The sequence below is a fragment of the Zerene cesonia genome, chromosome 27 (assembly GCF_012273895.1).
Source record: "Zerene cesonia ecotype Mississippi chromosome 27, Zerene_cesonia_1.1, whole genome shotgun sequence".
NCBI classification, from domain to species: Eukaryota; Metazoa; Arthropoda; class Insecta; order Lepidoptera; family Pieridae; genus Zerene; species Zerene cesonia.
In genome coordinates, this window is record NC_052128.1 from 1,619 (window position 1) to 26,518 (window position 24,900).

General features: G+C 33.1%; 1 protein-coding gene across 7 annotated transcripts; it reads right to left on the reverse strand.

Annotated features, from left to right (window-relative positions):
• Positions 1-1,795: 1,795 nt before the first annotated feature.
• On the reverse strand, positions 1,796-19,091 carry LOC119837338 (yemanuclein-like). 7 transcript variants are annotated; one of them, XM_038362883.1, is made up of 17 exons: positions 18,830-19,091; positions 16,243-16,344; positions 15,431-15,538; positions 15,053-15,187; positions 13,768-13,902; positions 13,109-13,196; positions 12,533-12,644; positions 12,110-12,247; positions 11,554-11,714; positions 10,977-11,172; positions 10,331-10,411; positions 9,694-9,912; positions 8,068-8,941; positions 7,355-7,412; positions 6,759-6,825; positions 5,178-5,222; positions 1,796-4,038 (listed from the first exon to the last, which is right to left on the reverse strand). In XM_038362883.1, the coding sequence occupies exons 1-16, from the start codon at positions 18,986-18,988 to the stop codon at positions 5,189-5,191; spliced, it is 2,667 nt and encodes an 888-aa protein (XP_038218811.1). In that variant the 5' UTR covers positions 18,989-19,091; the 3' UTR covers positions 1,796-4,038; positions 5,178-5,188. The 7 variants fall into 7 exon arrangements, with proteins under 7 accessions (XP_038218811.1, XP_038218816.1, XP_038218817.1 ...); XM_038362888.1 differs by lacking the exon at positions 18,830-19,091 and adding an exon at positions 17,987-18,183; XM_038362889.1 differs by lacking the exon at positions 18,830-19,091 and adding an exon at positions 17,916-18,036.
• Between the last annotated feature and the right edge of the window lie 5,809 nt (positions 19,092-24,900).

Here is a 24,900-nt window from a genome sequence, read left to right on the forward strand (position 1 = left end):
TTTTATAAATTTAAAAGTCGGTCTTTGATTTGTCCTTTTTTAATCAATTCACAAAAGTTTTTATGGAGAACATGTATTTGTTTGTTGCCATTGAAAGTGGAGTATAATTTGTGTACAGAATTTTGCGTTTTTTAACCAAAGACCGAATTTTTCGTGGTAAATTACATGATTTTATTTTTCAAATCCTCATATAGTAGCACACATAAAGGAATTAAATTTGGAAATGTTATTATTGATTCAATAATAATAGATAGCTTACGGTGCAAGGCTATGTTAAAGATCTCTCAAGAGACAATTTATTTGTATATAGAGCGAAGCGGGACCCACACGAAATAAGTCCAAGAGATTGATCGTAAATCTAAATATTGAAAAATATATCTTCTGTGTCTATATCTAAATAGTCGATAGCGAGGAAGCTAATGACCTTCTGCCTCTTTGCACCTACTCGCTTTGTTTTGTGTGAATTTGTTTAGTCCGTAGGTACTCGCGTGTTAGGTAGATGGTCATTACCGCATCTCTTAGATTAAGAAGTTCACTTAGCTATCACAAATTAGCTTCAACGTATACTTCAAATATTAGTGGTGAATGTTGCTTGTCGTATAAATACGTCATATAACACTGAGCTGTTCTTATTATACGTAAAATAGTTTTATTCACATGTTTAAGATAAGTGATGTCATCGTTTTACATGATGTATGTTGTGTGGTCGGGCGCGAGCCTACGCGCAATAGTTGCAGCTTTGATTGACTTTAATCTGACGAGGTATATGAGGTATTTTCTACAAAATATAATCGTTTATAATGTAGTTAATAGATAGCTTCTAAATTACAGTTTTCTAGCTCACTGTTTGTTGAATGATCTAACGATGGGAGTTATATTTGGACCGTCATCGCTTTGACAGCTTAAAAGCCTTAAAATTGTGGCTTTTAATGAATAATTTTGTGAAATTAATAAAAAAATATCCATAAACACATTTCTTGTTTTATTTGAACCTATCATTTTATATAGCTACCCTTTTATTTATTATTTTAATAAGACAAATATAACCGACGTGTTTTCTAAATCAAGTTGACTCAATAAGACACTTCACACAGTTGGTTCAGACCACAAGACACACTCAAGTCAGTACCAAAGAATACTAGTACATTTCACTTCACACTCCAGATACCATTAGAATGGGGATTTATATCAGTCCACGCTACGCACGCGTGGTCAATGAAAGGGCATTTAAGACCCGCCGTGTCAACGAAACATAAATGCATTTTTCGCCGTTGCCGAAATCGCCAAGTGTTTGTTATTTTCTTAGTAAGTCACACTAAAACACTTCATTACTCCAGATTTCCTTCCGAAGCGTTTTTGAATCATCATAATTTGATATTTATCACTCGTTCTGAAAGCAGTTTTTAAGAGCTGGCAAGAAACTCTGTAGTTGCTCTTTTGAAAATCATATCAATGTTACTTTTAAAATAATCATGCCTGTGAACTGTCCTGTGGTTCTCAAGCGACAACATTGTAAAGGTTTTATGGATAATATAGCATTTAAATTTTTGCGTTACCAACACTTTCCTATTGAGATAAAATTCAACTTTAAAAGCGTATATCTTGACCGATGAATATTTTAGTAGTATGATTTCAACATGTGTTGCCCTTCCCAACAGAATTCGTTAAGACGATGATGCTGTGAAAGTCCTTATAAACTTTTCCCGGCGTATCGACATCCGTGAGATGCTTTATTTTTCGTTAATAACAAATTATAAAAATTACACGATTTGAATCAAAAATAAAACAACAGAGCTTCATTATAAATATTTATTCATCATACATTGGACATAATTTGGAATTCCGTTATAAATACATCCATCACTATTACAAAAAAAAAAGAAACATAATCCGACTGTTTTCTAGTTGTATGTATTAAAATAACTGTCCCACAAGCTTCGGGATTATAAAATAAGCATTTATTATGTTACAATTATAATCATTTCAGTTATTTACTATCTCATAGCAAACATTTACAAGGCCTTAGATCTTACTGTTCTGACTATATTTATATTTTTATACTTTTCCAATCAATACAGAGCTAACACGCATTGTTTTAATGCATTTTATAGGAATATCAAGACTTTTTAGGGTCGTATACCGCGCCAATAAATAATCAAATCGAAAATGAGCGAGATAGCTTGTACTCTATCCCCTATGTGCGAGCAAGACAACATGAGATATTTTATTCCGATTCTTTCATCATGGGCGCGGATTTTTTAATACTTGTCCTGCAAAACCTTTATGGAAATTTGCAAATTTATTTTTCCCAGGAAATTTTAATACCACAAAACTAAGTCTTGGGCATTTACATTTTTTTTCCGACCTTACCTCACATTTATTATTGCCTTATAAAGACAGACTTTTATCTCGAAGCCACTTACATAGGCCTCTTAAGTTTTTACATGACCTAGAACTAAGTTCTTAGGCTTAATTGTCTGATGATCAATCTTAAGACATAGAATAGTCGTTTTAAGTTTTTCGATCTAAATCTCACTTAGTTTAGAGCTAGATCTGAATAAATTGATTTTAAACTTGGAACTTTTAGATTTGGAACCGAAATAAACTTGTTCTTGTGATCAAATGGCAGAAATTCTTATATTGTCAGACAGAGACAGCACTATGCAAAATATATCTCGTGTCTCTGTCAAACAGGATATAACCCACAATTGAATCACAAGAACAAACGGTTTTTGTCAGCTATCAACACAAATAAAACACGATTATACATCACGCACACTTACAAAATGGCAGTTTCATTGGCCACTTAATGATTTTATTATTATTAGCGTGTATATGTGAAAAAATTGATTTCCAGTGTAAAGTAGACTAGCCTATCACCATTATTGGACTTTGATTGTCAGACTATGCTTTGAGCCTGCACGAAGTGTGTATAAATAAAATAAAAAAAAATTAATGAAAATAAACTAAATTCACATGACACTAATATTTATGGTAATCGTGTTTCCGAACCATTTTCCAAAATAAAGTGACAGAAAATCTATTAACAATTTTTTTTGCTGCTGATTTTCGATTTATTTTTTTTAAACAACATGCAGGCTTCATGTATTTTTCAAACACCAATAAGAATAAATCATAAGATCACATAATACGAGACTTCTTACAATTAATAACACATACATTTAAATCAGATTTTAAAGTTTAATGCAATAAAACGATTCATAATTGTTACAATACATAGAATTTAAACCAGGATTCAAAAACGTATGAACGATTAATAACTACAAAAACAAAAAAAAATATATGTATGTTGTGTGGAGAATTCAAATACTAGTTTAGAACAGATCAGAATATTAAAAAACCTACAACTTATAAAGGCAAAAGTTTGTCGTATCTGTATAAAATTTGGATAAATTATAGTCTGGATGCGGCACATAGGCTCCTTTTTACCCGGGTACCACGCGAGTGTCGCCGCGGGCAACAGCTAGTAACATATACAATAGCCCTTTAGATTAATACAGTAAAAGCATAGAGAAACAATAAAATATTTTGAGTTTGAATACAACGCCATCTGTCGGAATTTAATAGTAACTTACGCAAATATTCATATCAATGTTTTATTTAATTATTAATAAAGCGATATATTACATGTTATTCTCAATAATTACTACCTTATTCGTTATAAACAACATTAATGAAATGAGATGGAAATTTTTTATTTATTCTGATCTGTTCCAACTATTTTTTGAATTAAATTAATTAAATCTATATAGTATAAAATACACTAACACATTATAAACAAAAATATCTATTCTATTATTTTAGAAACATATCACATAGATGTACCATTTTTGATGTGATTTTATTTTCGTAGTGAGGGAATACTAGGCAGTCACAAAATAAATTTAAATTATAGTTCCTGAGCAATATAGGCAGTTCGAATCCCTGTTCAAGACGAAAGCGTCTTCTCAACTAAATAAACTGATTCCGTGTAAATTCTTCTCTGATCTTCGTGAGATTTGTTTTCAAAAATTCAACCTGAAAGAGAGTTTAGTATTAAATTTTGTTGAAATAATAAGAACATAAAAGAGTAATTTTACAACCAATTTCAGAGTTTTTTGAAGATTAACTTTCATGATGATATGAATTTATTATAAATAATTCAAATTGTTTCAATATATCATGTTATTCTGAAGTTGGTTACATTTCCCTCGATAAATGTTAAAAAAATCATTTATATTCTACTAAGCTAAGGATAAATTATGGGTCATTAGTTATTTTAAATAGAAAAATGACTATAATACAATAAAATTGTTTATAATTTTTTAGGATGTTAAGACTCAGTTATTATAAATAACAAACGTAAGCTGTATATCATCATCATCAGCCCTTACATGTTCCCACTGCTGGGACACAGGCCTCCTATGAGGGTTCAGGCCATAATCCACCACGCTGGCCAAGTGCGGGTTGGCAGATGTCACATGTCGTCGAACTTTTGATTCTCGGACATGCCGGTTTCCTCACGATGTTTTCCTTCACCGTTTTAAGCAGTGGTAATGTTATCTACATGCGCAGATAAATTGAAAAATCAATTTATTTCCTGCACGCTCGCCCGGTCTCGAACCCCGACTCATCGATTTTGAAGTCCGAGGTTCTCACCACTGAGCCACCACTGCTCAATATATATATATATATATATATATATATATATATATATATATATATATATATATATATATATATATATATATAAGCAAGCTGTATATATCTTATGTTTTTTTCTTATTTATAAACTATATATGGAATATTGTCGTAAAACATTTTTTGTAAATTCACTTATTGAACGATATTTCTTTTCGATTTTTCATTGAATTTGAAAATGGCATAGATATATATGCACTGCTGGTAATTTTAAAATTAGCAAAATTTAGTACTTTAAAATATTATTAATATTATCTTAAATTTTTATGTTTTTGTAAGACGGGATATCTAAATCGTGGACATAAGTAGGTAACTAATTTCCCCACACTATTAAAGCAAAATAAACGTTGCTCAAATGACATATGACCAAAGTTTTAGCCTATACCATCCAGACTATGATATATTCTAGATTTTTGTTTCTCTTTCTAATGTACCATAGTGTTAGTTGCAGAAGCATATTCAAAAGATTAACTAACCATTAACGGCGTTACATCCATCTATTTCTTTCAAAGAAGTTCGCTCTGAAACAAAGGTTACCGCTTCAGACAGCTGTTATATTACCTAATAATAATCGATATTAATACACAAAAACTAAATGGCTGGTGATGATGGTAGAAAACGTGTGAAAATTAGAAAGGGTATGATGAGCGGGTACTGCACTAGAGATGAGATCTTACGATACCCGAAGTGTTTGTTGTTATTATTGTTTATTTTCATCCCTAATATCAATATTTTTTGTGAATTAATTTTTAATTTACATATAAGAAACCATTAATTATATTCAAACAATTATTTTTTTTCTAAGAAATACTGTTTTTGTAATATAAGAGATTGTCAATCTCTTCACAATTTTTAAGAATTTATAGTACAACAGAGCAATTACGACGTTTCTTTTATATATTATATGGCAGTGTTAAACTAATTAGTTTAATTAATCTTTAATATAAAAGTGATACCTGGGTCTCATCTTGGAACAGCCTTCTGTATTATTCTACTAAGGTGTTGCATGTTGCACAATTCTTTATATTATATTTAAATAAGCACAATTGACCCTATTTATTTCTTCTTATTTATTATTATTATAACACATTTTTGAACATACGAGCATCCAAGCATAATAAGGTAAAAGTATAATATTTTAATGTTTTACTGAATATTGATAGCACAAAATACGTTTTTATACTCGGCCCGTCAGCTAAAAGCAGTATGTATGTCAGGTAATATAGCAAAAGCAACAAGACGATCACGGATCTTCAATTAAACCTGAATTAGTGAGAATAACTACTAAACCATCCACACAAAAAGTGTGTGTACATTCAAAGTATCATATATTAAAATATTCTAAACAACCGTTTACCTCAACGCTAGTTTCTGCCAACCGAATGTCAAACGATAATCTACCCGCAACATTTATAAAATTTGAAATCCATTTTTTTAAACGGTATATAATACATTAAACTCAATCTACTATATATATATATATTTAACGCTTAAATAAATATAACATCAAATTAGCGATAGAATAGCATACGAAGGAATTGTGTGGAAAAGTTAGCTATGAAGCTACAACACTAAATGTCGCAGTGACATGAGGTGGAGTTATGTAAGCGAATATCAGGTTATGTTAAGATTTTGTTATTGGCGTCCTGAGATTCGAAGACGAATTATTACGATAACTTTTATATTGTAGTTGAAAATTTTTATAACGTAGATTTTGATCCTTCGAGACGGATTGTAATGGTTAGTATTTTTGTAAAAACACAGCATATTTATACAATTTTTTTTTTTTATGGTTAAAAGGAAAAGGACTCAGACATCGTGATATCGGCATAATACATTAGTCATTGCTTTTAAACGTAAGAGCTTATTCGCAAACTATAATACAAAACAACGAAACCAGCCGAAAAAATATTTATGGAACAAATATCCAATATTTTTTTTTTTGTTTTTTTAAACATTTTTCCATCACCGTTAGTAATATTTCTTATAATATAACGCCCACAAAATCTTAACACAAGTGCCACCACAACCCGCGGTGATGCGCAAGCGCAACTTACAATTTGTCTTTATTCGCGGGCTCAAATATAGTCCTGTTGTACGCTTGCTTGGAAGACTCGTGCTTCGCTGAGCGACAGAAATATGCGTTTGGTTAATTAATATGTTGATGGACGTTATCTTAATTTATATGAATTACTTGTGACATTGTTCGTCCGCGATGGACTCCGTAAACTACACAACCGATTTTAATCAAATTTACATACCATGTGATCCAACTTAAAAGATAGGATAGTTTATATTGTTACAATTATGATATACCGGGGCGGGAGCTGGGGCGTGTAGCTGGAAATTTATATAGGCTGTCATATGAGAGAAGTGGTATCCATATTGAAAATTATTAATTTCATAATAATAGAGCTATATGGAATTAAATTTTGCGCCAAGTTGTTACTGTTCAATAAAATGTAATATTTTTAAAGGATTTTTCTCAGACAGACCGACTACAAATGGTTGTTTCGTAAAGTAAATAATTTGAGTCCTGGCAACCAAGATGTAAAAGGTCAAAGACCATAAGATAACATATGGTATTCCTGTAAAGATCACGGAAGGCCAACGTATTAGAAAAAGAAAAGAAGACTATCAAAATAAAACTCACCACTTGTAATAACTCCACCATATGAATTGCAGTTAACCTTGGTTGGTGATTGGGAGTGCTGAAAATATATATGAAAATACTTAATAGAATAATAGATAGGATTTATTAATTGTTAGCATACCTAGTCAATAACTGTATGACACTAAAAATAAATACTAGTTTTTCCAAAACCTGATTATCCATGTTCATTATTTCTTAATAACAAGGAACAGTGTGGATTTTAATTTCAATAATTCGCACATCTATGTATAAATTACTCAAAGTTAATGTGGATTATTTATTTCAATTGCATTTAATTCATTCTTTCACAGAAGTTGAAGAAATATAAGCCACTTTGTGAATAAATGTTAAATAATTTACTATCTGTATGGTTAATATATTTATTTTATATGGGCTCTAATTTGAACAAAATATAGAAATAAATAAGAATTGAGTGAAGGAACAAAGATGGGCAAAATAGTAAAAAAATGAAATGTATTAATTCATTGTAAGTAGAACAAAGGTATTATTAAAATTTCAAAACCAGAGGATGAAATTATGATAATTACAACATAATTTTTTGTAATTTCAATTTGTATTTCTCAGTTGAAAAACCACAGGAGCATAGAGAGTATACTTTAATTCATTGACTAATACATTACTTTTCCAACTATACAAGACAATTAAAATAAAATAATCAAATCAAAAATAGTAATCTATAGCGTCCAACGTACCTTCATTTCCTCCAAGCCCCTCATAACCGTGTTAATCTCCTCCTTGGTCGCATCGTCCAGGTCGTTCTTCTTAACACTATTCACTTTACAATCACTCCTATCTGAAGGCACTGTGTCACTCTCACACACTTTATCACTAACTTTGTCCTCTATCACTTCTATATCACTACTGCTATCGTCCACAGCAACTGTGTCTTGCTGTATGTCACCCAACGGGTCCAAATCGGAGACAATTTCTATGTCCTTTTTCTTCTTCTCCGGAGGCCGTTTGTCCGGCTTCGCGAACGTCGGCGAATGATGCACCGGCACTAACGCCGGGTGTGGTATATTATTCTCCATCGCTTTCATACTGTCTATTTGCGTCTTACTGAATTCGTGAACACGAGGACTCTTCATTGATTCCCTCACTTGCGTGTTCGTGTCTATGTGTAAGGGCGTGTCTATTTTATCCTTCTTCTCTTTTCTCTTCTTATCACCATCTTTCTTGACCATGTTGTTTAAGGCGGCTGGCGATTTGACGCGTATGAGCGGCTCCTTTTTGTCAACTTTCTTTTCTTTACTGAGCACTGGTGTTATTGTTATACTGCCTAGATTGTTGGGAACATCTTTTTTATCTGTCCTGTCGTTTGGATTTTCAATGATTAAGTCTTTGTTGAGAGAGAAGGTGTTCAATATTGAGCCATAGGATAGAGTTTTATGTTTGTCGTCTTCTTTTTCGATTGTTTTTGTTGTTGTTGTGACTGTGAGCGAGCTCGGGAACTGTATGGGCTCGTTGAATTGTTGTATGTTGTTGACAACTGTTGGTGGTTGGGATTGTGACGTTGAACCGATGCGTTGCCTTTTTAGCGTCGCTGCTTTCACTTCTTTGTTGAGACTGAAAATAGAAGAGTTATTTATTACTATGTGTGTCTTGTAACATATTGTTATACTAGCTGCGCCCTCGGTTTCACCCGCGTAAGACTGTATCGTAGGAATATCGGGATGAAAAGCCTATGTGTTATTCCAGTTGTCCAGCTACCTACGTACTAAAATTCATTTAATCGGTTCAGTTGTTGCGTGAAAGATTAACAAGCATACACACATCCTCACAGACTTTCGTATTTATAATATTAAGTAGGATAGGACAGTAGGAATATAATTTCGAAGAGGCGAAAAAAGTCAGTTGTGTAATTCAAGTAGAGCTGTAAATATTTATGCTGTTAATCTTTAATAACGATAATACACAATTTTCATTTTCTATGTCATTCAACAAGTAGCTTTTGCAATAGCTAGAGTAATCTATATGATCATGGCGTGAATGGCAAAGTGACTGAATGAGGTGGATTTTCAACAATCGACGATCACTCACACAACTACAGCCCGGTACATAATTAAACAGTGAAATCATTAAACCTGACATGGGCTCATAGGTTTATTATAGATAACGAATTAATGTGGGCGTTGTTATGTAATGAAAAGGACAAAGTTCGGTAAGGAGCGGAGCTTGCCCTTGCTAGACCACTCTTGTTTCACTGATCGGTGGGTACGCGAGCGTTATGTTCCCACCGCTGACCTCCTATGAGGGTTCAGGCCGTCATCCAGCGTGGTGGGCGGTGGAGGAGTAGGGGGAGGGGGAGCGGCACTGACTTGGCCTGGCGCAGCAGCGTGGGCATGCGCACGAAGCCGGGCGGGAAGAGCGGCAGCGCGCGCGTGGCGAGCAGCGCGGCGGCGCGCTCGGGCGCGGCGGCGAGGCGCGCCAGCCGCGCCAGCAGCGCCCGGCTGCGCGCGCACCACGGGAAGCGCCGCTTGGGCAGCCGCTTGTCGGCGTGCGGCGCGCCCTCCGCCGACGCTATCTGCATCTTCTTCCTGCAACGTTGCATCGTGGGCATTTTTATTTGATTTACCGACATATATTCATTGTTTATTTCTTTTTTATTAATGTAACTAGGATTAGTTACATTAATAATCGTATTGACATGCTTCAAATGTACCTATATATGTACCTATGAGGATGAATAAATGATTATGGTTATGATTATGTTACATATCTTATCTCAAAATAATAAAACGAAAAGGTGACTGACCAGAAGGTGAAAACATCATTTCTTAGCAGATTTAGAAATGATTTTGACAAAATCTAACCTCAAGGGAGTAAAATGGCGGATGAAAATTCGTACCATGACATAGAAGTTCATTTAAAGAATTTCATTTAAATGATTAAATTGTGCATTTAAAGAATTTGCAATTCTTCATACAATCAGTTCATAAAACATTCAGAACTTACCTCTCCTGTTGAACTCTTTCACACTCAGCGTTATATGTCGCGATCATGTCTGGTTTTCTCTCATCTATTAACACTTGTAACCTGAAAATAATATTTGAAATAATAAGCTTTTGCTATAAATATCCATTATTCATATTACATAAGTCACATGTAATGTCTGCCTGCTCACTACAATGGTTAATGTGTGAGCTAAGAACCAAGCGTGTTCTGGGTTCAACTCCCGGTGGGATTTATGTCTCGGTCTGGCAGGACACAGAAAGCCGACTGTAAAAAGATTTGATCAGTGAAACAAATATATATCATCTGTACCCACACCCCACTAGGGAACATGGGATTTCACTATACACGTAGAACATTCAATAATATCTTAACATTAACTTACAAAGATGTTTCTGGAAAATTCCATATGATAAAATATAACATAACTAGCTTTCCACCCGCGAATTCGTCCGCATAGTCTAAAGCAATACCATGAGAATGTCATGTCTCACGGTAAAGAGTAATCTGTCACCTAGAACCTCCTAACTCTAACCAGACACAAATGTCACATCAAAAAATCTATCCATTGCAACATAGGACAAACAAATAAACAAACACACTATCGCATTTATCTTTAGGAAAATTAAGGATTGCGATAAACTGTCACCTCTGCAAGGTCTCCACGATCCGCGCCTCCTTCTCCTCTGGAGTTAGTCTGCTGACGTCATCAATATTCTCTAAGTCATCATTGGCCTTCCTCTTGAGCGAACTTGAGTTAGTATTGGTTATAACAGTAGAACTATTGGCAGTGCTTGTTTGAGTGGGATTCGTTTGCGGCTGTGCTGCTGCTTGAGTTGACGGAGCTGGAAAAATGATACATACTTTTTTTTTCTAATTATAAATATATACATAGTATGATCATAGTGATTTAAGTATGCATGTGCGTATTATAATGAAAATATGCCTTAAGTCAACTTATTACTGCCACTGCCACTACATTATGAATATAGTACTGCTTATTACATTATGAATATAACTGTGTGTTTACGTTGATATCAACGTAATTAGTCGTAAAAAACGTTATATCCTCTCGAGTATAGCCTTTGCGTGCGGGTGCGCGGGTGCGTGGGTGCTCGGGTGCGTGTGCGTGTGCGTGCGCGGGTGCGTATGCGTGCGCGTATGTATGTGCGTGTGCGTGCGCGTATGTATGTACGTGGGTGGGTGTCTATGTGCTCATGTCCCACCGGCGGGCGCGGCGTGCGCGGCGTGCGCGGCGGGCGCGTCGAGCCGCTTGGCGCGCTGCAGCAGGCGGGCGCGCGAGCAGCGCAGCGCGGCGGCGGCGCGGCCCCAGCACACGCGCCGCAAGCGGTTGTCCGCGCCGCACTTGTTCAGGCTGCGCTCCAATCTGCCACGACATTATTGTGTGTACAATTAGAATTTAATAATAAAAAATAAAAAAAACACCCTACGCTATGATCTACAACATTATAATATCTATTATAATATACATTAAATATTTGGGCGCAAAATTCAATACCATCGCCGCCATTTTGTAAACCGTCATTTTAATGCATTTTAAACATTATCTTATCCTGCTAATATCATATAAACCCGTTTAAAAGAATTTATAACTTTTATTGCTATATTACATGCTATACAATTGTAGATATATTTTTTACTGCTAATTTTATTTATTTCGTCATATAAAATGTTTTCGTTCCAATTCAATACAAAAAAATATTTAAGTAATTTGTTCTTGCTAGCAATAAGAACATATTAAAAATAACTACAAATACATACTTCACAACACATAGATCAGTCTTGGCATCAAATTCTTTCCCCGGATTGTCTTTCAGTTGCTGACCCAATGCCTCCAATTCTTCAATTGCTTGACTCACGAGTTGCGGCAGTTTAACTTCCACCTTTGATTCTGTGTCTCTGATGATAAATACATTAAGTTATTTATTTTTATTTATTTATTCTCTATAGTACACGGTCAGAATATTAAAAAAAGAAAAAACATTTTAAAACTAGTGCAAAATTGGCGGCCTTTTTACCAGGCAACTTTGGGCAAAAGACAATATATATTATATATTACAATAATTAAAGTGTTTCAACATTATTGTTGTCGGGCATACCCGACATATTGCAAGTTCGTTATATTTTTAATTTGACGAACATACACACCGACTTTATTTATTGGTGTACACAGTATATGTTTACCTGGAACTATCCGATGTGACCACATTCTCGGAGCTGGGAGCCGGTTTCGAGGTCAGCGAGTCGGACTGAGAGGTTCGCGAATCCGCACTTTCGCCTTCGCCAGCTCCATTTTCTAAAAACAGAATTACGATATCAAAAACGCGGAAATTTTTCTATTTAACTGTATTTTTTTTAGTCTTGTAACTCTATAACCCTATGGATTTTCAAATAATTGGCGTTATTTTATTATTGGAATTTAACACTGGTTTAAACTTACAAAGAATATGCAAATAAAAAATTTAAGCGTGCAGCTTGGAATGTAGAAAAAGAAACAAATTACGTAATATATGCTTAATCGAAATATGATATATAATTTTATAATAAAGCATATTATTATTAAAAGATATAACAAATGTTTCAATTTATGGCCACATTGATAACTTACAACTGTAAATATTAACTAGAAATATGATAATTGATAGTATGTTTAACCAACATTAATCAAATAATGATCATTGTATATGTTAAATGATGCATATAATTAGTACTTTCAATACATTCATAGATTATAAAAGTACATTTAGCTATATTACATACCGTCCGAGGTCTGTTTTCCGGATGTTGCTGCAGATGAGTCAGTTCTGCCCACTTTCTTGGCTTTCTTCTTATCATTCTTTTTATTTTTCTGAAACAGAAATACAGATTTAATCTACACTAATATTATAAAGAAGAATTTGTTTGTTTGTAATGGATAAACTCAAAAGCTACTAGATCGATTTTAAAAATTCTTTTTCCATTAGAAAGCTGCAACTTCACTGAGTGATATAGGCTATATATGTACCATGAACAAAGCCGGGGAGAACAGCTAGTAAACAATATAATAATAAATAAATTAAAAGAAAAAATGCTGTTATAATAGATACACCTGCATTATCAACTAGGTCTTTTACAGAGCAAAATAATTATGCATAGCTAATATGGAACTGCATTTAGTTGAGACTGTTTCCATTTGCCTGATTCGAGTTTATGTAATTATTTATTCATATATTATTTTAAGGCAATAAATGCCTTTTCTTCTTTTCGTCCAATTACTTTACTAATGTTCATAGTATTGCTCAACTAAAACAAATTATTTCTCAAAGTCCAGTAGATTTTAACTCACAATATAAACACACAACAAAATATTTTGCATCTACATCATTTTACAATCAAATTATAGATACACTAAAATACAATAATATACACCACTTCCATACCTTTTTCCTATGTTCAGTCTTGTGTGAATCAACATTGCCATTGGTCATGGGCTTTGTGTCCTTCACATCCTGGCTGTCTGAGTCCGATGAACTTTCCGATGAATCCTCTTCACTGCTGCTCGATGAAATGCGCCGCTGGAATGTTTGTATGAATATTAGAATATGTCTCATATTATGTCTGAACAATCAGTGCTGACAATGCTGGCCATCTTTTGTTAATTGTCCTAAATTAGTGGAAATTCATCTTCATGTATGTATTAGTAATGTAATTTTAGTTGTTGTTGTGTGAATGTATATCCACAATGAATCCCTATGTAGTAAATAAAAATTACTGAACAATAAACGTAACATATGCAATTAGGTAAGACATAAATATGACTTAATCATGTGGAATTTGAATGTAGCATATAAATTTATTTAATGCAAATATAAAATTGATGATGCTATTAAATTTATAATTATAAACAGATACTTAATAACTTCTGTTTAACTAATATAACGCAATGAGCATAGCTCTTACAAATAGCCCAAAAAGTACTGAGGTTTGTATAAAAAAAGCAATCACAAAAAAATCTGCCTTAATGTTTGTAATAAAGCATTTATTGTGTATTGCTTTAAGGTTTAAAATCTAGTCACATAAATTTTTAGATCGAGTGAAACTAAGCAGGTTTTATAAATTATTCATAGACAATAGCTAGAAAAATAAAAATAAACCAAGAAATGTTGAACTGCCAGTTATTTTAGATATAATGTTAAAGTAAATTGGCCATAATATATGTGTCACTGCATCAATTATGATGCAATTCTAGGTATGGTTAAGCAAGTTGTTGTCCTATAAACAGGAACTTAAACTGTATTAAATGTGTATAATTTTTTTTTTTTTTTTTTTTTATAATCGATAGGCAGACGTTTGACCACAATCCCACCTGATGGGAAGTGGAGATGTGGTCTACGTGAGTGCATGTCTAAAATAACAAAAAATAACAAAAAAATAACAGACATAAAATAGAGTTTGAGCCAATCGCAATCGCATAGCATTCATAAATCTAATATAATGCGATCTTAGAATTCCAAAAATTTCTATAACAACATACTTTGTTTAAAACAAATGCAGTAATTATACTACTTTGACGCCCTACCTAGGTAATGCTCCCCCCCCCCTCCCTCCCATCCCTCTTAAATGTGTGATGTAATTTATGGATGACCTCTTACATAATGTAACACTGTCATATGACTAAAGTTACCCCACAATGCACATCTATCTAATAGATATTTCATTACTCACCTTATTATTCCTCCGTTGCTCTCCATCTGAGTGGGCTACTTGGTTCTCTGGCACAGTCTTGAACTCGAGAGATCCACTGTTTATATAGAAACCACCATGGAGTGTATCACATTCGGGTGGGATCATCTCATCATACTGAAATAAAATGTCTGACTTAAATATCAAATGCAAGTAAATTGTACATATACAGACATAAATATACATTTTTTTCCTATATATAATATGCATAATATATTCCTTACTTGGAAGTTGTACATATTTAAGAAGATATACATACCTAAAATTATAATAGATAACTGAAGAGTATTATATACATTACAATATTGAAATTGTAATAAAATTTTATTTATTTAATTCAATTATACAGTATATACTTACCCCATGGGTGTTGTCAATGAAGGAATCATTTTCATCATAGCCAGCCCCAATGTCTGCGAAATCTTCATATTTCGATCGGCCTTTTCTGCCGTATGTACTCTTACCACCCTGAAAACATTAAAATTACCTTTGATATTATTTGTACATTAAAATTAATTTTTATATCATTTGAATGTGGAAGTTGATCATGCTTCGGCTTGAATTGGGACAATTCTCATCAGGGAAGGTACCTCATTCACATAAAATGCTTGAAAAAGGTTGCAAATGCTATTCAGCTTTGTTCAGTAAGTGGGGGAGCTAGATACCATATCCTTTTCCATCTCATTTCCAGGCCTCTCCTTTATTCCCTTCAACATTCCAAATGTTTATCCTACTCTTTTACAGTTGACAATCCAATTGCAGAGATGTAAGACCTCTGCAAATTTTCATGGGCAGTTGTAGCGCTAACCATCACAGGACCCGGAAAGGAACTGGTGTTCCTTTACAGACATAAAAAAACACACACACACAGTTCTGGCACAGTATTATGTAACAAAACTTCTTAATAATGGCTTATTTATATGTATATTTGGTAGTAAACACTGTGAACTATTTTCTACACGCCTAAGTGATAAAAATAAATAGCATAAACTTATTAATATTACAACCATATAATATATTACCGTAAATGGCATTTGTCAACAGTCCAACAGCCATACATTATTTATTTTAACATTGTCACTCCTGATGGTACTAAATGTTATTTGTAATATACAGGTTTTAAAAAATTACAAATGTTCACATAAATGAATATTGCAATTTTAATTACTTACATATTTTTGTTCAAATTTTCTAGCAACTCTCTCAACATCATCATCATTATCTGAGAACGGGTCCAGCCCTGCGGTTTTTCCATTTTCTACTCTTTTTTTTCTCTGTAAAAATAATACATAATAATAATTATACTGATTTTACAAATTCATTTAATATTAAATTATATCTCCAGAGATTTGTGTTCATTGTCGCTCTGCTGACCTAGTAAACATTTTTATTTACATTGGAGTTTGTAGCTTATTCCAGAATGTGACATTTTAAATTATTATTTATATTATGTAATATACTGTTACAAATAATTTGACTTATAATTTTTAGTTCCTACTAGAGGTCCGCCCCGGCGATGCATGTAGATCATATGAATATAGTCTATTGCATTCAGGGATCAATGAGAATAATTATAGTTTTAAAAAACTAAAAAAACACGCTTTTTCTGCAAATTGAACTAAAAACTAGAAAATAATTTTTGATGGCAAAGAGTTTAATGTAACTATAGTTGCAGATGAAACAATCAATCATAATGAAACACCTCAAAAAAATAATTATAATAAAATTTAAGTTATTAACACAATGATTCAATTCAGAGTAAAAAGCGTGGGGTGCATAATATTTTTAAATATTACAATCATCATTGGTAACTATCTATGAGAGGATAGTTATGAACTACAGTAAATTGCACCCCATGTCATGAGCGCGGACGAAACCGCGGGACATAGCTAGTATTTATAATGTAAGTTTTAAGTCGTCTTCGACTTCGCCCGTGGTACATATATGACCTATAGCTTTCCTGAATATATGGGCTATCTAACACTAACACTGAAATATTTTTTCAAATCGGACCAGCAATTCCTGAGATAAGCGCGTTTAATCAAACAAACAAACTTTTCAGCTTTATAATATTAGTATAGATATAAAAATTTAGTGAGAGGACTCGGGCTAAAATACGCCTTAATGCATTACACTTATTCACACCGGCATTATTGTAATTTGTCAAAAGATTAACATTTTGACTCACTTATGACGATAAAAATATACACAGATTTACATTTGAAACTATTTACCTAGTTGATCATAAAAAATATGGTTAATATCGACACTAAATCAATTGTGGATATTAAAATCACTCCTTTATTTATGTTGCTTCTAATTTTTATAATGTTTATATATTTAATATTATAAATACCCATTTAAATTCCAATAAGAATTTACCTATATTCACAAAAGTCGAGTTAATTGACATTATACACATTATTCAAATACAAAATTTATGTAAAGATTAAAAAAAAAAGACTTAGAGGTCGAACATTCAAGATAAAAAAAAATCGCAAACGAAATTAAGCGATACTGATTATATTAAAAAAAAACAATGAATAAAAACTCATTTCAATACGAAAAACATCGGTTCTCAACAAACATATGACATTCGTAATGTCGTCATTACAACATAAAAATACCGATCTAACACGCTCCAATAGAAATAAGACAAGTTACGTGGATTATCTGTACATTCACGCGCAAATATACATCTACGACAAAAAATAACCTAAAACATCAACGGTTGATAAATATAACACGTAAATAAGCACACATAAACATTCGAATAGGAACACACAAAAAAATTCACACACACGCGCAATATATATTATGCACATAACCTAACCATATTATTTACCTATCGATTGAAGCTAACATAAGCTTTAGACCAAGCAAAGATCGCTATAATATTATCATCCCAGTACCAACCGCCAAGTTTTGCAAGCGTTTATCTCCTGCCAACATTGCGAATCACACTACAACACATATACATTATGTATAATCCTATATTCATACCACCTTTAATTATTCTGCAAATGTCACGAAATTATAAACTGCTTTATTAAATATTATGATAATAACCCTTGCACACTATTAACGCACCGAACGTAAATAAATACGACACCCACACACACATGCACTATCTTACTATGTTATATATACCAAACAGTCCTATAATTATAGCTACCTAACATATGTTATCCTATTTCGTAAATAGCTAAATAAAAATGAAAAAACCATTAAACAGTAACCTAATCTGTGATTATGCCGGAAATAACAATGTAATAGGCGGGTTAACTTAGGTCATTCGAATAGGCGACTTTCCCTACGTTCACTATAATAATAAACTACCATTGTCATTAGCAAATATGCAACGTGTTATTCTTATAATGCTGCAATGTTAAAAATATATTAATATCCCTAGGAAATAGTGTTATATCGTATGCTCTGATGGATCAAAACATTGCTCTCGAAGTTGATGTCCTAGGTTGACAACGTTCATCAAAGATTGTTGCAAACATGGCGACCGATAACTGGGCTTCTCACACAGCCCGTGAACGCAAAATCATGTAACAAACCTAATGCAAAACCGTGAAACGTAAGCAAAAAATATCCTAAGCAAAATTTGCAAGGCTCCTTTTGGGACCAAATCTAGCCGCCAAACGCTTTTATTTACCGCGGTTTTATATTTCCACTGGATTCCTCAAGTTACAAAGACCTGAAAAAGCAGTATGGTTGCGTAAATTACTATGATTTTCTGTGATAACTTACTGCTGCTGCTATGACTAGTTCCTTGTAATTCAGCTCTGGACATTTCAATTCGTTGCTTTCCTCCAAATTTATAGTTAATCTCACTGTTTTATTCACATTATTCTTTACACTTTTTGGAGCACCCACTGTTATAATCGTAGCACGTTTAGGGTCCGACATTTTCCATCAAAATCGAGCATAAAATGATTTTTTTCAAAGCATGACACGGCCTGCATTTTCAAACTGTGTACCACATTGCCACCATGTTGGAATTCATTGTTTGGGTTGTGAGCGCCACGGACAAAACTGGGAACTACGATACTGTTGCATAACTAATACACGAGATGGCACTATGTGTTAATGTTTTTATACCAAATAAATAATGCCTAATATTTAATAAATTAAGAAGCAATATCACAATATTTATTAAGATGTATAGCAATTTAATAATTTGAAATATTATTTACGGAGTGAAAGATGTAATCGTTTATTTCTATTGGGGACTCTTTAAAGTTTAATCGTAGTTCAAAGTTTAACTATCAGATGTCACTTTATACAATTTTAATCACATGACATTAGAAGTATCCTGCTTTATCGACTAAATATTGTGGATGTGGACAAAGTCGACCGAATTATTAAGAGCCGAAAGTTGAAAATGTGCATTGGACGAAAAAAAATGCACACAACGCGTCCCATCCGGCGTCGTGGTTAGAGTAAAAGGTCCATTGTGAAATTCGTGCTATGGACCTAAATAATATACTTACTCTATAATAAGTAATATTATAATTATATAAATACTTTATGATGACAATCATAGATACTAGAAAGACCACATAGGGAATGCGTGTTGTGGCCGATATGCTATTTGACTACGACGCGTGAGTACTATTATGTATTCTGCGGCGTTGTGGCAATTAGAAAAAGAAAAGCCATGACGCATTCTGAATATAAAATTGGGTAACAATTAGTAACACGCGCTGTGCAACATGACGGATAGGCTTTTTTTAATTGAAACTACATTGATAATACCTTTTTATATAAAGAAGAACTGTACAAACGTGAGTCGTGAAACAATTTTAAATTGTTATACTATTAATATTACTGTCACTAAATATTACTTGATTTTTTTTTTATTCCGCCAAGTGATATATCTACGTATCTAATTACAACCACGTCTTTTTAATTACACGTGTAAATTGCAATTAACATACTTTCATTTCCTTTCCATGGTGGTAACACTCTATTAATGGTTCCTAACCCTTCCTTTAAATTTATGCACGTAGGACGTAGGTCGTAGCCTTACATGGGGTATCCTGGAAAAGGTTTAATTAGATATGTGATAATATGCGATTCTCGTGCTTATGTTCCTAATTAATTAAAAAAAATCTTGGAATTTATCAAATTAAGTTTTGTATAACATCATATGCACACATACAAATGTTATTTTAAAAATTTATTGTTTTACATGATAGACATAGCGGAATACTATTTCTCTAATGAGGTGCGTTTCCAATAACTATAAAATTGTTCGTGTTTGAAATGAGAATCCTACCAATTACTACTTCAATTCCGAGTTAACGGTCTGGGCGTATAAAAATGACACTATCAGCAAACGACTCCTTAAAGTGGGACTTTTCGGAAAGCGTTGATGAGTTGGACATTATGAAACCAAGATTCCTATTAAGATTAGGTACATTAGTCTCCACTGACGCGTTTGCACGACTTGCCAGTACTCGTTCTGTTTGTAAGTTTAGTAAATCATATGAAAGAACATATTTTTAGACTGTTATTTACGATATGTAATGAGAGAGGGTTTAAGACTGCATTCAAAAATTGTTTAACTTTTAACAAAATTAAATGACTTTAATAATTTAACAGTCGGTAGGTACACATTTGTAAGCCAAAATTAATTAAAAACCAATTTCCGTAAGTTATGTACCTACCTTAAGGCAATATGCAAATTGAAATGATGGGTGAACACAAGCAGTTACGAAGGTGTGACGATTTGCATAAATTTAATTTCAGGCGCAGTAAATGTTAAATTAAACACAATATGTTTTATACGTTGGCTTCTCTACGGTCATAGACAATGTCATAATATCTGCTTATATTATAATAAAAATAATGAATAAAACATTTAATATTATAATACGTTTACAAAAATAAGTAAAAATATGCAATTGACTGAAGGCAGCATTAAATAAAAAAGGAGACGGTATGTCCCCGATCCTAAGATATACGGTGCCACTCCCAGAAAATTATTCATTAGGGAAAATGAAATTTGACCTTCCCGCTCAACGCTATTATGACACAATTTTTGGCGGGAATTTTTCGTTCGGATAATAGAACCGGAGGTTTAAGAATTTGAATACGTTTTACAAAGGAGATATAAAACCAATTGTGCACTGTCTTTGACTTGTCATAAATGTCGGATCTAATTTACCTAGTTTTTATTTTCAAAAGCCTTGATCATAAATTAGATTGTAGAATTCATACAACCAAAATTGTAAAAAAATAAAATCATTTTAACTTAAATAAACATAAGCAGCTAACTAAATTCTTAAACTTATCTAAGTATACGTAATAATAATAGGTCGGCGCCTTCGCCTTCAGCGACCACTAAATTCTAAATATAGGTGCGTTTTAATTTTTGTCACAATTTCATATTTGTATACATTTACAACATTACATATTTTGTTATTTTCAGTAATTAATAGTTAGTGCACAACCCAGCATTAGAATCTGTAAGTAAACAAGAAAATACCTTTTTTTCCCATCTTTTTTTCCAATTTTACTCCTAAGCAACGCTGAGTTATAGATAAAAAAAATATACACGTCGACTTAAGAACCTCCTTGATTGATAATAAAATAAACAATGTTATTTAAAAATATTTTAAAATTGTCTTTTTACTTTTTTTAAGCAGAGGATTAAGGTTTTTTTTATTACGTTCTATTTCCAGATATTTGTCATGTGTTTTGCTGCAAATGCGTTGCTTGCTTTTTAAGAGTTAGAGAATAAGGAAAGGATTGACGACGGGAATAAAGGAGTGGACTATGAAGGGTGAGGAAAAGGATACGGCATGCCGTCCTATTTTATTGCAAATCATTTTCAAGGTTAATGTTACATCGAGTGTAAACATGACCTATTATTATTTACTTCTAACTTGATCTTTGGAATTATTGTTTTGTATGCTTTTAACACTGTTATTAACACTAATAGCTGTATTGTTATCAAGATTTACAGCGACCATAGTTATACAATGAATACCAAGCCTAAATTCGAAGCTAACAGATTAAAAATGTAAAATTCTATCACCTGAACTGAGTTTTGGCGGGAGTGCTGCGATTAAATTTCTGAATCATCGTTAAACGTCGATTTATGTAGCCTTTAAAATGGCTTCCCTTTCATTAGGAAGTAAGATTGATGGCCTATTATGTCTATAAGGGCACTGGGTTAATTTAAAATAAGTGCTAAGATGTTCTTTAAGTTCTCAGTTTTATGGGTAACGTTAAAAGTTAGGATTACTAACTTCTTTCTGTCAGAGTACCTATCTATTTAAATATTAAAATATCCATACTCCATCCTCCTCCTTTCTGTTAGAGTACCTATCTATTTAAATATTAAAATATCCGTTTTTTTATTTAGTAATGTTATGAACGCGGCATTACATTGGGTCTTCAGAATTTGAAAAAAATCTCATTAATAGGATATCTGGGCTTATTTTATTGTAAGTTCATAAAAATCACAGCTTTTTAAAAATTTTAATTAAACACGAACGAAGTCCAGTGCGGAATCAGGAGACTGAGCAACTTTATAATTTTTTTTTTTTTTCAATACAATAATGTCAGTTATATATATTAGATAACTGTTATAACCTGTAAAGTAAGAAACTGGTTAAGCAAAATACGTTTGCAAGTTGTAAGATGTCAAAATGTTAAAAAATCTAATAGGCAACGAATTTCGAATCCATCTATGTAGGAACTAGCTGCGCCCCGCGGTTTCACCCGCGTAAGTCGTATCCCGTAGGAATATCGGGATAAAAAGTTGCCTATATGTTATTCCAGTTGTCCAGCTGTCTACGTACCAAATTTCATTGCAATCGCTTCAGTAGTTTTTGCGTGAAAGAGCAACAAACACACACACATCCTTACAAACTTTCGCATTTATAATATTAGTAAGATATGATAGTTGCTTAAAAATAACTCCTACCAACCATTCCTTCGACCAATGAAAACCTTTGCATTTTCGATTGTTTGACTTTGTACATGCGAAAGTTAAATTACCAGTCCCAATGTTTGCGTTAACATAACAATAATAAGTGAAATGGGATTTTGTCCCCTGTACAGGCCCTAGGGCGTCAAACTTTGGCAAAGTTATGGAATAATGACGCAGCAATTTCGGTTATGTTTTGTAAATGACAGGTGATTAGATTATCGATTCATATACGAATATTCTATCTATTTAAATGTATAATTTGTAGTGTTTTCTCTTGATGGATGTCCATATCTTCGGAGGCCCATATCCTTTTCCTTACCCTTCCCAGTCCTTTCCTTCTTTTTTCTCGCCAAGCATTTCTTAACCCCTTCCCAATTTAAAGTCGGCGTGCTCGACTCCCACAATACAACTAGACTAGACTAAACTAGATGGAGATTAAATGAAAAAAAATAAGTAATTTCAGACAGAACACAGCACACTGATTAACTTTTAAAGAAAATTAATCACTATTACAATTATACGTATTTAATACTAGCTTTGAGTCCGCGGCTTCGCTTGCGTGGTAAAGGAATAAATGGACAGTCCGGAGCTTACCCCGCATCGTTCCCGTTCTTGTGGGGTTTGCGGGATTAGACTATATAGTACCAGTACATTTCTCTTCATTCGAACCGCAAGGGATTGGAACATGCTTCCTGAGTCTGTGTTTCCCGACGAGAACAATCTGGAGGTCTTCAAGAGAAGGGTGAACAGGTACCTTTTAGGGAAGCGCGCTCCATCCTAGACCACATCTCAGCTTACCATCAGGCGAGATCGTGGTCAAGCGCTTCCCTATCATGAATAAAAAAAAAGTACAAGTTAGCGGGTCACAAACTATCTCTGTAGGTACCAAATGTCATTTAAATCGCTTCAGAAATTATGACGTAAAGACAGACAGACAGACAGACAAAGTTATTTTCGAATGAATAATAATGTTTGTAAATGTAATGTAATGTACAAGTAAGGTTACACGTGAATTATAATGGAAATATTATATAAAAAACGCTAAAAGCTCCGTTCTCCTTTAATAGAGGATTTCATCATACATTATTGAAATAATTTAAATAAATTTCATCAATGGCCGAAATACACTGCGATTACAATATTTATGAGCGCTTTCCTTTCCTCCTTGCCGGCGCGTGACTGAAATTTTACCCTTTCTTCCAAATTCGCCTTCAATTATTTCGATTTGTGAATCTTGGATGTGTCGTAAGTAATATGACGTGATAGACCCCTGATTAAACTAGATGTGGTAATAAGGCCATGGATGTATGATGTGGATAGTAAATATAGCTGTTTTTATATGCTTCAAATGAATCATAAAAGGTTAATGATATAATTTTTAGCAGGATAATAAGATTGCAAAAAATGATTGTTCAATTTAAGGGGCACATTACAAATAATCATCATCATTATCAGCCCATATATGTTCCCACTGCTGGGACACAGGCCTCCTATGAGGGTTTTTTATTACAAATAATAACTAAACTCAATTAAATGACATTAAACTTATAGAAATGTTACCATGTAAGTTGCAAAATACTGATGCTAGAATTCCGCACGATATACCGTTGTTAGAAATGACGATTGTTTATAATAATTGAAACGGATTTTAAAAACGAATATTAAGAAAAAGGAAAGAAATTTAGTATTTTGTTTAAGAGCCACGTTTCTTCATAAATAGTAAATAAATACATTTTCAGTATCTTATACTATTGTTCTGCATACATTTATCAATTACTATATAATATAGAGAATAGAGATTGTCTTCTATTATATAGTCTTGTTATAAAATACATGTTATTTGTGGTGCGTATATCACTATACATGCAGTGTTCAG